The sequence below is a fragment of the Oryctolagus cuniculus genome, chromosome 4, assembly GCF_964237555.1.
Source record: "Oryctolagus cuniculus chromosome 4, mOryCun1.1, whole genome shotgun sequence".
In the NCBI taxonomy this organism is placed as follows: Eukaryota; Metazoa; Chordata; class Mammalia; order Lagomorpha; family Leporidae; genus Oryctolagus; species Oryctolagus cuniculus.
Window position 1 is genome coordinate 174,303,322 of NC_091435.1, and position 16,906 is coordinate 174,320,227.

Genomic DNA, 16,906 nt, shown 5'->3' on the forward strand with positions numbered 1-16,906 from the left:
GGGCGGGGCCAGACCCGGGGGCGGGGCCTGTGCCTTCTGGAGGTGGGGCGAGGGAGGGGAGGTGTGGCCAGGGCAGGCAGCCGGGCCAGACCTAGGGGGCGGAGCTATTCCTGGGGGCGGAGCCAGTGCCTTCTGGAGGTGGGGCGAGAACGGAATGCAGGCGGAGGTTGGTGGAGCCAGGGCACAGGGGCGGGGCGGAGGCGAAGGGCGGGGCCTTGCCTCTGGAGGTGGGGCGAGGGCGGGATGCAGGGGGGGATTGGTGGAGCCAGGGCACAGGGGCGGGGCGGAGGCGAAGGGCGGGGCCTTGCCTCTGGAGGTGGGGCGAGGGCGGGATGCAGGGGGGGATTGGTGGAGCCAGGGCACAGGGGCGGGGCGGAGGCGGAGTGGGACGAATCCACGACCAGGAAGCAGATCCGTGGCGTCAGCCAGAGGCCAGAAGGCGGGCTGGGGGCGGAGCCAGAGCCACGGCGGCGGGCGGGAGAGGATCAGGCTCGGCTGGTGACGCGGGGCAGAGCCCCACCCGGGAAGCAGCCGGGGGCTGAGCCATGGCGCAGGGGGCGGAGCCAGGGTGTGGGGGCGGGGCGGCGAGGGGCGGAGCCAGGGCTCAGGGGGCGGGGCGGAACCGCCTGGACAGGCGGTCCTCGGGCGGCGAGGGCGGGCCGGGCCGCGCGGTCGGCGGCCACCCACCTCCGGGCGGCGACGCCTGCGGGACTCAATGAGCTCCTTGTGAGCAGAGCCAGGTCTGCAGACGCGACCCCTGGAAAGCGCGCCCTTTCCCTGCAGGCCTGCCCCGGTGCACGGCGGAGGGCGACGCCACGTCTGAGACTGGGCGCCAGTGTGCTGCGAACAGTGCGGCCTTTCACTCTCGCGAGCCCCTCCTGCGCGCAAGGCCGGGCCCACCCAGGGGGTGACTCAGCCCCGCGGTGACTCACCGGCGAACCGGCTTCTGACAGTGAACACAGCGAGCGGGCCTCGCCTAGGGTCCGTCCCAGAGCAAGGCCCCGCAGGACGCGAGAGGCTGCGCTTGGGGAGGGGGCCAGAGTGTGAGCCGGCCACGCGTTAGAGGAAGCCTGGGGCCGCCGCTAGCACAGCGGGCAAGCAGTGCGGGCACCCAGTGCGGCGCCGGCTCGAGTGCCTGGGCCCCTGCACCTGCGTGCGAGACCGGAAGAAGCTGGCTCCTGGCCTCGGGTGGCTCAGCTCTGGCCATTGCGGCCACCTGGGGAGTGAACCCGCGGATGGGGGTCCCCCGGCCCGCCTCAGCCTCTCTCTAGCTCTGCCTTTCAAATAAAGAAATAAATCTAAGAGAGAGAGAGAAGAAACCTCGCACTGCTCTTCACCCCGCGGGCCGGGGGAAAGACCCGGTCACCCCAGGGTCCTCTTTGCTTTATCTTATGCGTTTAGAAACACAACCCTGAGAGGACCCCAGGCTTCCCGACTGCTGGAGTGGCCTGTGGCACAGAGAAGCTCAGCGAGTGTCTGAACACAGCAGGTGCGTGGAGGGCCCAGGGCTCTGGCACAGCGGGTGAAGCCACCACCTGCAGTGCCAGGACCCCTGTGGGCAATAGTTCGAGTCCCGGCTGCTCCACTCCCGATCCAGCTCTCTGCTGATGCACCTGGGAGGGCAGCAGAAGATGGCCCAAGTGCTTGGGCCTCTGCACCCACATGGGAGACCCGGAGGAAGCTCCTGGCTTTGGAGCCCAGCTCGCTGTAACTCTGCCTTTCAAATAAATAAGTAAGCCTTAAAAACTAAAACGGGTGGGGAGCCAACCACCCCGACGTGCCACAATGGCCCCACACCATCTCCTGATTCTGGGGCTCCCACCCCACTTGTACGTTCTCACGCCACCCCCCCCCCTGTGAAATGCACGCTGGGTGAGCACACAGGCCCAGGGGGCCAAGGGTCACAGAGCAAGCAGAGGCAAAGCTGGAGAGGAGCCCGGGTCCCTCCAAGGTGAGGCTCCGGCGCCTTCCGCTTTTACCAATGCCGGGTCCTGCAGGGGGACAGGTGTGGGGCATCACTGGAGGCGAGCGTGTCCTGTGAAGGGAGGGCCCGCCCCGGAAGGGGTCTTCGGGAGAAGCCAGCGCGGGCCTGGCTGGAGTGGAATGGCGAAGACGGGTTAGGGAGCAGGACGGGACTGGCAGTCGGGGGCTTCGCGGGCTCTGGGAAGAGCCCTGGGTGCGGAGCCCACTTCTGGCAGGGACACCTCGGGGCCTGTGGTCTCCCGCAGCGCGCAGGGGTGGCCGCCTGCAAGACCTCCTGCAGGTGCACAGCACTTTCGGGGAGCCAGGTGCTGGTCACCGTCTGACAGCCCCACGAGGCAGGGCCGCTTTACAAGTAAAGAAACTGAGGCACGGCAAAGCCGAGCGTGCTGTCTGAAAGGACTTGACTCTGGGGCCATGCTTTTACACCAGGCTGGCTCTGCGGGGGATAAGGCAGGAGGGACCTCTCACACCCAGGCGAGCCCCCAGGTTCCAGGCAAAAGGGGGGAGCGCAGAGGGCGTTCCTGAAGCAGACCCTCACCCCCCAAGTCCGAGAGAGCGGTGGGGCGGGGCGCTGTGGCGCAGCCCTGGGAGGCGCGGCCTCTCCCACAGCCAGATTCCTGCATACCCGCTCTGCAGGGTGGACGGCGGCTGCTGTGAGCCTCCAAGCAGATAGCAAGCTGCCTCAGGAGAGAAACGGACAAAGGCAGGGGCACCGAGGGTGGGGCCCTTCCGACAGGAGCTGACAACCCGCGGGCTTCGCAGAGACGAGAGGCAGAGACTCAGGAGAGAAACTGGACAAAGGCAGTGGGCCCCTTCCTGACCGCCCGTGGGCTTCGCAGAGACAAGGGGCAGTGATCTGAGCCAGAAAGCAGGTCTCCACCGTGGCCCTTCCTGCCAGCCCCCCAGGGGCATGTGGGATGCCTGTAGCCAGAGAGGCCGGAATCCCATGACCCAGCTGGACAAGGTGGTTCTGAGGAACCCCCACCCGCCCCCCGGGTGAGGTTAACAGCTCCGAGCAAGGTCTCCCTAGACCATGGGGACCACGAGACAGATGGCAGACTGGCTGATGACAGCCCCCTTCAGGGGGGCTCTGCCTCTCTCTCTCCCATCTGCTCTCTGCGCGGATGGTTTACAGGGAGGTGGACCCTGGAGGCTCCGACCCCAGCAGTACTAGGAAGGACAGGGACATGCAGGCTAAGCGGGCAGGCTTTGCTCATCGGGCAGAGAGGAGCAAGGATCCCCGAGAGTGGGTGACTCCCAGGCACGGAGCAGAGAGAGCCCGGCGCCCGCCTCCAGATTTCGCAGCTGGCAGCCATGGGCAGGAGCCGGCCCAGATTCTGGCAGGTCGCCGCACACAAAGCTCGGCTGGGCTAAAGGTGGCGCGGCCGGCGCCCGAGCTGACACCCGGAGCCTCGGCGCTGACGGCTGTTCCTGCGCTGGGCAGCCCGACCCCGGCTCGCCGCGCACCCCGCCCCGCCCCGCCTCGCCACGCCCGCGCGGCCCGACGCGGGCCAGGCACCTCGGGGCCTGGGGGACCTGCGGGGGCGGCCCGGACGGTCGCTCGTGGATGCAGTGCGCGCCGAACCGCGGGACCCAGCCTTTCGCGGCCGGGAGAAAGGGGGCCCGAGGCCGGAGCGCCTGCGGAGGTCTCCAGACGCGCGCCGCTCCCCTTCCCCCCGCCCTGGGGACCCGCCTGGGAACGCCCAGCGCCCCGCAGTCCTCCGCCGGCGCCGCGGGCTGAGGCTGCCCCCAGCCCGGCAAAGGGGCCGAGGCGCGGGCCCGGGGCGGGGGGCTCTGCCCGGCCGATCCCGGCCCGGACGGCGCCTCGGCTCGCGTGCGCGGGGTACTCACCGTGCAGGGTCAGGAAGTCCCCGCCCGAGTCCATGCCCGACGGCGGCGCGGCGGCGGGGGCGCCCCGGGACTCCGGCAGCAGCGACAGGGCCCGGGTCCGAGCGGCGCACGATGCAAGGGCCCGAGTGGCCCGCGGCGGCTGGAGGCCGGGAGGTGGGCCCGCGCCGCGCCCCGCCCCCGGGGCCCACCAACCCGCGTCTCTCCCCGCCCCTCCCGGGGCCGGGAGGACCGGGCCAGCCCCGGCCAGAAATAGCCAGCTCCCTCCTGCCTCCTACGCCGCCGCCGCCGCCCACAGGCCGCGCGCCCTGTCATTAGTGCGGGCCGCCCGGCCCCACGCCCCTTTGTGTGGGCGCCCCGCTGGGGTCGCGCTGGTGCCGGCGTCCAGCGCCCCGCCGCAGCTGCCCGGGGTCTGCGTCCCTTGTTCCACACGGGCGCACAGGCGCGGAGGAGCGGGTCCGGCCGGGCGCGCCTTGGGCGAGGGGACTGGGGTGGAGAGCTCGCCCACCCGCACCCCCAAGACGCTGCCGGAAATCTGTGCAGGACAGGGGCAAAGGCCGCAGGATCTCTTCCTCCGGGGTGGGGGTGGCTCCCCACGTGGCGCCCCCTCAACTCTTAGAACCCAGACAGCTCCTCTCTAGAGAGCTCCAGGGAGTGCCCCCCCCCCCAGAGCTGGGCGCTGGGTGTGGGCATGGGAGGTGCTACCCCTGCCCGAGATGCTGACGCCAGCGTGAGAGTCCGGAAGAATCCCTCACCCCTGACCCAGCCCTGCTGGCCTCCCCCAGGCCCTGGTAGCCTTGAGCAGGGATGGGAGAGGGCTGGAGGCTGGGCCAGGACTTTGGGGCTTTGGAGAGACCCCCGCTCTGCCCCGCCGGGGCAGGCGGGCCCTTTCTGCACTCAGCCCCAGTCCTGCTGCCCTGAGCCCGCAGCCTGGTGTGGGGAGGAGGAGGGGTTCCCTCCTGCCTCCGCCTCCCCTCTCTGGGAGGGGGGGTGGGCAGGATGCACAGCCCAGGCCTGCTCAGCCCTCCTCTCTCCTCTGGGATGTGAGGCGGGCAGGGCTGCAGCCAGTTCCTGCTCTGCACACCCCAAACCCACCTCACCGGGCCCTCTCGCTGGCCTCTGGCCCAGATGCAGGGGCCGATGCTTCCTCCAGGCCCGGGTTGCCAGGCAGGATGGGCACGGCTGACTCAGAGCTTGCTTATGCCGCCAGGCCCCGCTGGAGAGGAGGGCTGGGCCACGCCCTGCTCAGGGCCGCTGCTGTGACCCCGGGCAGCCCTCTGCAGTCCCCCTGCTCCCCCCACATCCGGCCTACAGGCTGGCTGGGGGTCTCTGCAGGTGGAGGGCCCGGGGCTGGGAGGCCCAGCAAGAGGCTTTGTCAGGCACCACAAAGGTGCTGCTCTGCCCTCCCCTCCCGGGGTGCTCTGGGGCCACGCCCAGCCAGGCACCTAAATTGCTCTCCCCAAAACCCAGCTCCCTCCTGAGAAGCCCGGGTTCCTGGTGACTCACAGGGCTTTGCAGCCAGCTCACTCTCGGTGCCGAGGGGCCTCCGCTCAGTCCCCAGGGTCTGCGTGAGGGGTGGGCGTGACGGAGGGCTGAGGGACACCAGTGTCTGTACCCGTGCCAGCCTGCCCGCCCTGCCCTCTCCAGAGTCGGGGGAGGGGCGCACAAAGCCACAGACACCCCCATGCACGCCTGCAGGCCCGGGTGGGGCAGGTGCACGGAGGTTTCCGCAGCACAGCGGGTGGCGGCTGTTTAAATCTCAATCCACAGTTTCCTGCCCAGAGACTGAACCAGTCACTTCCAGAGGAGCTTCTGGGTCAGCTGAGATAAGGGGGTCAAGTCAGTACCTCCCCAGCCCCTGCTGCTCGCAAGGCTGTAGGACCCTTCTGCACCCCTGCAGAGGGGACAGTGACAGCTGCCTTGCCCGTGCCAGCTCAGTGCACATCCTGACCTGAGACCCAGGGTGCCACCAGGGCCCACGACATCTCGGCTGCAGGAAAACTCGGGGTTCTTGTCCGCGATGCTACTGCAGGGTTTTAGTGTACATTCGCTGTGAGTGTGAGCTGTTTATTTCAATTTTGACTAAATCCCGACACTCACTCCACCCCACGCCCACAGTGACTGGAGACGTGACCTCTGACCCCTGCCTCCCCACCCGAGGGAAGAGGCAGCCTAAGGAGCTTCAGCGTCCTGGGGGAGACACTGAAGCCCCCTTTGGGAAGTACTGTCACTTCACCTCCTGAGCAGCTGCTGCACCCTGGGTGTGTCCCAGAGACTGGGACCAGCGCACACCAAACACGGAGGCCCTGCTCTCCCGAGCGCAAATTTTAATGGGAGGAGGAGAGAGCGCTGACACAGGAGGCGCACCCTGGGTCCCGGTGGGCTCCGGCTCACCATGGCCCGACTGCGGAGTTTCCTCTGCCGCGGTGCGGGAGTGGCCTGCATTCAGTGGTGTCCGTCTGTTTTCAGCGAAGGAGGCCACCCCTTTGCAAGTCGGGGAGCACCCACAGCAGGTGGTGACGAGGAAATGGGAAAAGGCAGGGCACGTGTGAGCAGAGTGAGGCCAGCCACAGGGGACAAGCACTTCCAGGCCCACGGGGCAGGAGTCTGGTGCCCTGGGGGACCGGCAAGGATGCCTGGCAGGAACGAGGGCCAGGAGAACAGGAGGTGGAGGGCGGGGCACTGGTCCTCTGCTCTGGGTAGGTGTCTAGCTGGGGAGGGGCCCGGGTGGGGGCAGGCAGCCCAGCCAGGGGGCTCTTGGGATAACTAAGCCGGGTGGGGGTGGCCAGGGGCAGGGCTGACTCCCAGCTTCTCCCCTGGGCAGCTGCAGGATGAGGCTCCGTGCTGGGAAATGCGGATGGCAGGAGCGGGGCACAGCTGTGTCCTGCTCAGACATCAAGATGTCAAGTACGAGGCGAAGGCCGCAAGCCTGGACTCCAGGAGGGGCCCGTGGGCCAGGCTACAGCTCAGAACACGCTGGGGGGCCCAGGAGGCGCCCCCGTGCTCCCGTCTTCCAGGGCCGCCACCTTCCCTCTGCTGAGACTTCAGCGAATGGAGCAGAAGCCGTGAGCCCCACAGCAGTCACCGAAGGCCCCCCCTTCATCTCTCTCCCACGGGAGCCACTGTCCTGGGCCCAAACTGGCAGACGAGCCCTCCGTCTGTTCCTTTTAAAGCTTTGGCATTTTGAAGATAAAAGTCATGCACGTCCACTGAGAAAGTGTCAGAATAGGAGCCGGCGCTGTGGCACGGTAGGTTAATGCTCTGCCTGTGGTGTCGGCATCCCATATGGCACCGGTTCCAATCCGGCTGCTCCTCTTCCAGTCCAGCTCTCTGCTGTGGCCCGGGAAAGCAGTAGAAGATGGCTCAGGTCCTTGGGCCCTTGTACCCGCGTGGGAGACCTGGAAGAAGCTCCTGGCTCCTGGCTTTGGATGGACCCAGCTCCAGCCTTTGTGGCCATTTGCAGAGTGAACCAGTGAGTGGAAGAACTTTCTCTCTGTCCCACTCTTTGTCTATAACTCTACCTCTTAAATAAATAATATTTTGAAAAATAATAATAAAGTGTCCATACGCTCTCCCAGAATGCCGAAAGGAGTGTACTTGGGTATGTATGGTCTACCCAGAGGGAGAATCAGCAGTGTCTCCAATACTAAAATGAACGGACCTTTGCCCAAAGAGGACTGATCTTATCACGCAGAAGCGCTGTACTATGCGAGGCACGCACACGTAAGAAGTAGGTTGTCACTACAGCCCAGGAAACCGTGGTGCCCTCACCAGCTGCTACAGAAGGTGACAAGCGAAAAAAGCAGGCGGCCAGACGATAAGTGCGACATGATGATGTCACTTGCGTTTCTTTCTTTTCTTTTTTTTTTTTTTTAATTAAGAATGACTTGGGGCCGGCGCTGCGGCTCACTAGGCTAATCCTCCGCCTGTGGCACCGGCACCCCGGGTTCTAGTCCCGGTCAGGGCGCCAGTTCTGTCCCGGTTGCCCCTCTTCCAGGCCAGCTCTCTGCTGCGGCCTGGGAGTGCAGTGGAGGATGGCCCAAGTGCTTGGGCCCTGCACCCCATGGGAGACCAGAAGCACCTGGCTCCTGGCTTCAGATCAGCGCAGCGCACCAGCCGCAGAGGCCATTGCAGGGTGAACCAACGGAGAAGGAAGACCTTTCTCTCTGTCTCTCTCTGTCCATAGAATGACTTGGTAGATACCAGGTAGAACACATTGTTGCACAGACACTGAAACAATCTAACCATCTGGGGGAAAGGCCAGAGACCTGCGTGGGAGCCCGAGAGAAACAAGCAAACAGAAACTGGGCGGGAGCAGGCCTGGAATGAAGAGGACAGCTCCTAGGGAGCTCCCTCTGTGCGCTCCCCAGGGGAAGGGGCTGGCTGGAGGGCAGGGACCCTTGGCTCATGGTGCAGAGGCAGAGAGAAGCAGTCAGGGACGCGCCCCGTGCACCAGAAGGGGAGGAGGGGAGGACGGGACAGCCACGCAGTCGGAGATCAGGTGGCAGTGTCAGATGGCCCAGAAGACCAGCGGGCGCTTGCTGCTGGCGGCCACGGCCTGGCTGGTGCCTGCGGGTGGGCAGGGTCGGGGAGGAAGCAGGGGAGACCCCTCCCAGGCTGGGTCAGACTCCCTGTGACTCGGAGGCAGGACTGTCCTGGTCTCCCCTGGCACAGGGAAGGGGCCGGAGGTTCCGCTTCTACCCGACAGGTGCACCTGCCTGGCACGGGTTCGCCCCAACTGGAGACTATCACGCTCCTCCTCCACCAGCAGCTGCTGCTTACACCACCAGGGGGCCCACATGCAAATGGACAGGGGACAAACTGCCCACCTGCCCCACAGAGCCCCCTCCCAGCTCCTCCAGTCCCAGCAAAGCCAGCCTTCTCTGCGGGCACAGGCAGCCACAGGGGCCCAAAGGAGAGGCTTCCACCGCCTGCCCTGGAAACGGACGCACGGTGTCTGGCACCTGGAGGGCAGGCTTGGGCACGTCACCCTGGCCCTGTGCCCCCTGCTCTGCGGGGCGCAGCGGGGAGGAGCAGGCCCTGTGAAGCACCCCGTCCAGGACAGGGGCCCTGCTCCCCAGCTCACAGGACGGAAACAGTCCTGCAAGACCCGGGAGGGAGGAGCGGCCCGCCGGGGGAAGCGGAAGTGGCCGGGCATCCTGAGACTCGCTCAGGAAGTGGCTTTCGGGCTGGAAAGCCAGCAATTTGTGGCTGGTGCATCCCGTGAGCAGAAGCCACAGCCCACCAGCGACAGTGGTGGCAGCGACGTCACTCCGCCTCCCTGGACAAGTGCAGCCTCGCCCTGACTCGGCAGGTGACATAATCACGCATCTGACGGCACACAGGACCCTGGGGAGGCACCCTTAGCTCCCAGCGTCACCCGCAGGTTTGTCAGCTCCGCTGTCGTGTCCGTCTGTCCGTCTGTTTGCCCTCAGTCCCTGCCCAAGCTCTCACAGTTTCCTAAGCGCTCTGCCCCTGGCCTCTTGCCTCATGTCTACTCCCAGAGCAGCCAGAAATGCCCTAGTAAGACACGGAGCTGACCAGGTCATGCCCAGCTCCAGACCCTGGCGGCCCCTCTACTGCCCCGGGACTAGAGCCCAAACCCCCGACCGCGGCTCCATGCTCACGGCTGAGGGGTCTTCAAGATTTCACGGAGAAGCTTGTTACGGAAAAACAAGGCGTGGGTTTGGATTTTTTTTCCCCATCGTAATGCCACTTCCCGTGAGCCTTTGGGAGTCCGCGGTGTGAGCTGGCCCTCCCGGGCAGCAATCTCTCAGCTCCTGCACCGCTGGTCCCTGGGCACGCAGTCCCGTTTTCCATCTGCGTTATTCCTACTCGTTTTGCTTAAAAAAAGGTACAGAACAGCTCCATCAGCCCACGAAACTCGTTCATGCCCCTTTGCAGCCAGCTCCAGCTCCCACTCTCGGCTCGGGGCGCTGTTTGGCATTTTCTGGAATGTTCCACGCATGTAGTCCTTTGAGAGTGGTTTCTTCAGGCGGCACAAGGCACCTGGGCCTCCTCTCCACTGCTGGATCAGCAGTGTCTCCTTTCTCTCTGTCTCTGTCCCGCTGTCAGATACCCTTCAATTTACATAGCCACGCCCCAGGGTGAGGTTTTGCTTCCCCAGTTTGGTGATGGCGAGTGACTCCGGCATACACGTCTGTGTGCCAGGTTCTCTGTGGGCACGGTGCTTCATTTCCCCTGGGGAGTGGGGCTCAGCCTGCCACCGCCTGTGCCGCAGCCGCTCCGCGTCCTGGCCAGCACTCACACCCTCCACGCGGTCTCTATGGTCTGCGTGGGGCTCCGCAGGTGGCGCATCACGCTGAGGTTCTGTGGTTCTCATGTGCACTCCCCCAATGGCTCAGAGCTGACGGCTCATTCCTCAAATCTCACCTCGTCTCCCTGCAGACTACGATCCTGTCCTCTGAGGTCCCCACCAACCACAGTCCCCCTCACCTCGGCCTCACCAACCCTACTGCAGGCACCTCAGGGACCCTCCCGCCCCACCACCTCATCTCTCACACACACTCACACATGAGGGCACACACACACAAGGCACACGTGCACCACATACCTGCAAAGTCACACATGCAGCAAACAGATCATAAATGCACGCGCCCCACAGAATCGCACACAGGCACACACGCATGCACACAACCACACACAACCACACACATCATAAATGCACGCGCCCCACCATCACAGTCACACCCACATGCACAATCACGCCATCACATCTCGCAGGGACACACATGCACAATCACACCCACACGCGAGCGCACGGACACGCGTGGCCGAGCACCCCCACAGCAGCCGCCTGGGCGCCCCGCACAGACCTGCAACAAGGTCTTCACTCTTATCTGAGCCGGTGCACAAGTCTGCGGGCCCACGGCGGGCAAGCAGGCAACTGCAAGGCCTGGCCGGACGCACTCCCCCTGCCCACGCGCTTGGGCTCCCGAGCCCACCGACCAACGGCCGCGCGGGGCTGCAATGACGACACCCACCCAGCCCCCCGGGTGGGGGGGCCACGGAAGGGGCGGGACCGGAAGCAGACGCGGGCGGCCCGCGGCGTCCCAGTTGCCATGGAGCCCAGCAGCGCCATGGAGCCCAGGGCCGCCGGGTCCCCGGACCACGGGTGCCTGGGGGCCACGCCAGCGCCGCCATCAGAGCGGGACGAGCTCAGCAGCCCCAGCCAGTCCACCTGGAGGTCCTCGGTGCAGTCCTCCGCCGCCGGCTCCGAGGGCGCGCCCTGCAGCTCCATGGCCCGGCCGCGGCGCGTCGGGCCGCTGGCACTGGCGCCGGCCCCCGAGCCCAAGCCGCTGCGCCTGCGGCCCGCCTCCCTGCGCACCCAAGACATCTCGCACCTGCTCGCGGGCGTCTTCCGCGGCCTGTACTCCGGGGAGGTGATCGGCGAGGACCTGAGCGCCAGCCTCATCAAGGGCCGCGGCAGCGAGAACCAGCGCCACGAGGCGTTCGTGGAGCAGCTGCGGCAGGTAGCGTGCGCCCACGGGGCGTGGGGCGCCCGCGGGACGTGGCCCCTGCTGTGGGCCCTTCGGGGCGGCCGCGCTGTCACGGACCGCAGTGCGCACTCGCGTGGCGGGGCGAGAGCGCAGGCCTCCCCACGCGCCCCCCAAGCCGCTCACCCCCTGGTCTTGGAAGCTGCTCTTGCCTCCGCACTGGGCTGCACCAGCCCTGCTCTGGTCAGCGGTAGATGAGAAGCGGGCATGCGGGTGCACACGCGCGCACCACCTGTCCTGCGCGCTTGCGCCCCAGCCGGAGTGGCCGACCTGCGGCTCAGATGGGACGCGTGCCCTCCAAGGACTCCAGGCTTCCCGGGATCCACCAGGACCCCAGGAGGCGCCCCCGTGCTCCCGTCTTCCAGGGCTGCCACCTTCCCTCTGCTGAGACTTCAGCGAATGGAGCAGAAGTCGTGAGCCCCACAGCAGTCACCAGAGGCCACCCCTTCATCTCTCTCCCCCGGGAGCCACTGTCCTGGGCCCGAACTGGCAGACGAGCCCTCCGTCTGTTCCTTTTAAAGCTTTGGCGTTTTGAAGATAAAAGTCATGCACGTTCACTGTTTCAGAACGCAGAGAGGTTCGCAGGGGGATCCTGTAGTGGTGCAGCTGTGCCGAGAGCGACCGGCTATGAGTTGCAGTGTGTTCACAGTAAGGGATACTACGCAGTTATTAAAAAGAATGAGTTACACGTGTTTGATAGACAGCTCCTTGCCATGCATTAACTTAGCAAAGATGTCATAGGACGACATTAGGAACACACACACACACTATATATATATATATATATATATATATATATACACACACACACACACACCCCATCCCCCGGCTGCCTTGCTGGCTGCCGGCCTCCCCTCCGCCTGCCTGCGGTGTTGCAGAAATCCGAGGTGGGAAGACGCCCTTTGTTCAAACAGGCACCAGAGACGGTGGAGGATCAGAGCAGTTTATTACGCCAGCGGGCTCAGCTGGAATCACCGGGCCACAGTCCCCAGTTTCTTACAGTGTTTATAGGCTCATCAGCGTCACATCTTAGCTGTTACAGCATTGCTGGTTTAAACTGCAGCCTGTGTGACCTGGGACCACACTCCAATGGTCGCTGGGCCTGGTTTGTTTGCAGAGAGACACCAGGGGCAGATTTGTCAGGACAGATTTATGACCGGAGTTTACCAAAGCAGAAGTTAGGACGTCTTCCCTCCCTAGACAGGATCCCAGTGGGCAGCTGCCTCACTGGTTAACGCAAGCAGCCGCTTTCCAAGGTCTGTGTCGTGTCATTGTGGCCGTACTTCCTCCACAACAGAAGTGTCGATGGCCCACAGAGCAAATGCCCTGCTTTCAATCCTGCCGCCTCCACACGCCCCCGGGCATGACCTTGGGTGACCCGGGCTTCCACAAGGCTTGGTCTCCTCCCCATCACCTGTCACCTGGGGTGGGTGACGCCTGCCCTGTCACCTGGGGTGGGTGACGCCTCTCCTGTCACCTGGGGTGGGTGATGCCTCCCCTGTCACCTGGGGCGGGTGACGCCTCCCCTGTCACCTGGGGTGGGTGACGCCTCCCCTGTCACCTGGGGCAGGTGACGCCTCCCCTGTCACCTGGGGTGGGTGATGCCTCCCCTGTCACCTGGGGTGGGTGACGCCTCCCCTGTCACCTGGGGTGGGTGACACCTCCCCTGTCACCTGGGGTGGGTGACACCTCTCCAGTCACCTGGGGTGGGTGACACCTCCCTGTGACCTGGGGCGGGTGACACCTCCCCTGTCACCTGGGGGTGGGTGACGCCTCCCCGTCACCTGGGGTGGGTGACGCCTCCCCATCACCTGGGGTGGGTGACGCCTCCCCTGTCACCTGGGGTGGGTGAGGCCTCCCCTGTCACCTGGGGTGGGTGACACCTGCCCTGTCACCTGGGATGGGTGATGCCTCCCCTGTCACCTGGGGTGGGTGACACCTCCCCTGTCACCTGGGGTGGGTGACACCTGCCCTGTCACCTGGGATGGGTGATGCCTCCCCTGTCACCTGGGGTGGGTGAGGCCTCCCCATCACCTGGGGCAGGTGAGGCCTCCCCTGTCACCTGGGGTGGGTGATGCCTCCCCTGTCACCTGGGATGGGTGACGCCTGCCCTGTCACCTGGGGTGGGTGACGCCTCCCCTATCACCTGGGGCAGGTGACGCCTGCCCTGTGGGTTGTTCGAGGACTGAGCGAGGCAGACTGCGTCAGCGTGGCTCCGCGTGTTTGTGTCGTGGACGCTCGGTGAGGGCCTGCTGTTGACTGTTGTTGTCAGTGCGTGGGAGATGCTCTTTCCTCCGCCCGAGGATTAGGCGCAGGGGACTCAGGCAGAGCCGGGTGAGAGGGCACGGCACACAAAGCCAGTGCCTTATGCTTAATGGAATGTTCTAGGCTGCCGTCCCCTGGAGGGTGTTTCCAGGCTCCAGGACGGATGAGCTGTCCCCTTCCCACCTGGGTATGGGGCTGCAGCACTTCATACAGTGATTCACTGATTTATGTAGTCGAAAGGCAGAGTGTGGAGAGAGGGAGAGACAGATTCCCACCCTCCGGCCCGGGGCTGGGCGGGGCCGCGTCAGGAGCCAAGAGCTCCACCGGGTCTGCCACGTGGTGGCAGGGACTCAGAGCGGCGGGTGTCACCAGTGTCGGCCTCACCCAGTGCCCCACAGGGCTGCCCCGGAAGCTTCCATTTTCAGAAGCGAGTTGGAGAACCTTGTGTTTCACGGTCTGGAGGGCAGCTCTGCGTGCTGCGAGCGCTTTGTCAGGTGCAGGGTTGGCGTCCAGGGCCGGGACCGGCTGGCAGGAGTGGTGCTGGGGTGGGGCCGGGCGAGGCCACCTGACCCCACGCTCTTCCTGCGCCTCTGCCCCTCCCCCCCAGATCCGGGAGATCTACAAGCAGCGGCTGGGCGAGATCCAGATGCTGGAGCAGCACGTGATCCAAGCCCGCGCCCGGGCCCTGGCCGAGACGGAGCGGGCGGTGAACCAGGCCAAAGTGCAGGCCCACGAGGTCCCCGTCAGGCTGCCTCCAGGTGGGTGTGAGGTGCCCCGCCGGCCACGTGGGCTGTCCTGGCCAGGCGTCACACTGCGTTCCCCCCACCAAACCCAGGGTCGCTGCCCCCACAGGTGCCATCCGGAGCCCCTCGGCGCCTCCCAGGGGCTCTGCTCTCGGTCCGGGCCGCTGCGGGGCGGGGGGCCGTGCAGTTCCCCACGCCTTCATTTGGGACGCATCTCAGAGCCTCTCTTTAAGCGACCGATGTGTTTCTCCTAGAGCCTCGCCTGTCTGGGTCTTGCTGATTTCAGCGCCGCTGTGCGGTTGGCCGTGGCCTCCTGGTCACTTAGCGCTGGGGAGGTGGTGAGTTGAGGTGGCGAGGCCGTCTGTGCAGTGGATGGAGAGCGGGTCTGTGGCCTGGAGGGATGCCCAGAGATGGGAGACACTAAGAGGCAGAGAGAAAGGTCTTCCTTCCATTGGTTCATCCCCCAAATGGCTGCCACGGCCAGCATGCTGCGCCGATCCGAAGGCAGGAGCCAGATGCTTCTCCTGGTCTCCCATGGGGTGCAGGGCCCAAGCACTTGGGCCATCCTCCACTGCCCTCCCAGGCCACAGCAGAGAACTGGACTGGAAGAGGGGCAACCGGGACAGAATCCAGCACCCCAATCAGGACTAGAACCCGGAGTGCTGGCACTGCAGGCAGAGGATTAGCCTAGTGAGCCGTGGCACCGGCCAGGTTTTTTTTTTTTTTTTTTTTTTAACCCAATCAGCCAATCTGTGTCTTTTAACTGGACAGTTCAGGCCATTAATGTTCAATGTGACTAATGATATGTAGTAACTTTGCTCTGCCATTTGCCAAAGATATTTTCTAATATATGCTTTGAACGTCCTGTGATCTTTTGCTGTGAGGTTTCCTTCCTTTACCTTCTTTCATATTGATGGCCGTGTTTCTGTGTTTCTGTGTTTCTGTGTGCAACACATCTTTAAGCATCTTTTGCAGGGCTGGACGAGTGGTGACAAATTCTTTCAATTTCTGTTTGCTATGAAAGGTCTTTATTTCACCTTCATTCACAAATGATAGCTTTGCAGGATATAATATTCTGGGCTGGCAGTTTTTCTCTCTTAGTACCTGGGCTATGTCTCGCCATTCCCTCCTAGCCTGCAGGGTTTCTGATGAGAAGTCTGCTGTGAGTCTGATTGGAGATCCTCTGAGAGTAATCTGACGTTTCTCTCTTGCACATTTTAGAATCTTTTCTTTCTGTTTCACTGTGGTGAGTTTGATTACCACGTGTCGTGGTGAGGATCTCTTTTGGTCATGTTTATTGGGGGTTCTATGAGCTTCCTGCACTAGGATGTCTCTGTCCTTCTCCAAACCCGGGAAGTTCTCTGCTAGTATCTCACTAAAAAGGCCTTCTAATCCTTTCTCTCTCTCCATGCCTTCAGGAACTCCTGGAACCTGAATGTTGGTTTTTTTTAACAGTATCCTGTAGATTCCCAACAATATATTTTTTATTTCTAATTTCCTCTTTTCTTTGGTTTGACTGTATACTTCCCTGTGCTCTGTCTTCTAAGTCCGATATTCTCTCTTCTGCCTCACTGATTCTGTTTTTAAGGCTCTCAACTGTGTTTTTTATTTGTTCTATTGGATTCTTCACTTCATTTTGATTCCTCCTTAAGATTTCATTCTCATGAGATTTTCTTTCAGGCCCTGCATGGATTTCAGTAGTTTGTGCGTTTGTTTTTGATTTCTTCTAAGTATTCTTATCATCAATTTTTTGAGTTCCATTTCTTGCATTTCTTCTATCTCATCATCTTCATAATCTTGTATTGAAATGTCATGTTCTTTTAGGAGCGTCATGTTGTTTTGGGTTGTTGTGTTTGTTGTTGGTTTCTTCTTTTTTTCCCGCTGTGGCGGCTTTTCTCGTTGTACTATGACTCTGTAGATAAGTGGACTGTCTGCTTTCAGTGAATCTCTAGAGGCTTGTGGTGGGTGTAGCCAGAGAGCTTTGTTCAGCTCTTCAGGGTTAAGGGTGTGCTTAAGGTGCCACACCAGGTTTGGTGTGGTGAATCTTCTCTCTCTCTCTCTCTCTTTAATCTGAGAGCTCTTTAATCAGCTGAGCTCTCCTCCTTGATGGCGATCAGTCCCTGAGCGCTAGCCCCAGTGGGTATAATATTTGTCTGCTGTGTCCCGACCCCACAAAGGATCTGTGCAGTCCTCAGCGTAAGCTCAGATTCCCCTGCAATGTCTCTCAGCGGGCAGCCAGGGCCGCCTGAGCATGCGGCATCTCCCACAGAGACTACTCACGTCTCAGCCACACTGTGAGTTCTCCCACACCCTGTTATTCTCCCCCACCCACAGTCCTGGTTCAGAAGTTCCACACATTCACTAGGTCTAGTCTCCCGTTATTTCTCCCACCAGAGTCAGGTTCTTCTGCTTGGCTGATTGCCGGGCGCAGCCCCGAGCTGGTGCAGCTGTTACGTGTGTCCAAAATGGCACGTGCCCTATTGGCTTTTACGCCTTTGTAAGGTGGTTGGAGAGAGAATCGTGTCTGTACTGTCCCTTTTATTTTTTCTC

General features: G+C 63.1%; 2 protein-coding genes across 7 annotated transcripts in view; one reads left to right on the top strand and one right to left on the bottom strand.

The window, feature by feature from the left end:
- Window positions 1-11,329, bottom strand: part of PLCD1 (phospholipase C delta 1) — a 29,111-nt gene extending 17,782 nt beyond the window's left edge. The window contains exon 1 of one of the 2 annotated variants that reach the window (XM_051829237.2): window positions 11,196-11,329. Coding sequence is in view for 1 of the 2 variants with exons in the window: in XM_051829236.2 (XP_051685196.1) it covers window positions 3,835-3,868 (34 nt within the window). In the remaining variant the exon portion in view is untranslated. Of the gene's footprint in view, window positions 1-3,834; window positions 4,144-11,195 lie in introns of those variants that run through there. The other variant, XM_051829236.2, reaches the window with a different exon arrangement.
- Window positions 10,892-16,906, top strand: part of DLEC1 (DLEC1 cilia and flagella associated protein) — a 60,875-nt gene continuing 54,860 nt past the window's right edge. For 3 of the 5 annotated variants that reach the window (XM_070073007.1, XM_070073011.1, XM_070073009.1), the window contains exons 1-2: window positions 10,894-11,324; window positions 14,221-14,371. In XM_070073007.1, the coding sequence (XP_069929108.1) occupies window positions 10,914-11,324; window positions 14,221-14,371 (562 nt within the window). In that variant the 5' untranslated portion in view covers window positions 10,894-10,913. Of the gene's footprint in view, window positions 11,325-14,220; window positions 14,372-16,906 lie in introns of all 5 variants that reach the window. The other 2 variants (XM_070073010.1, XM_070073008.1) reach the window with 2 other exon arrangements.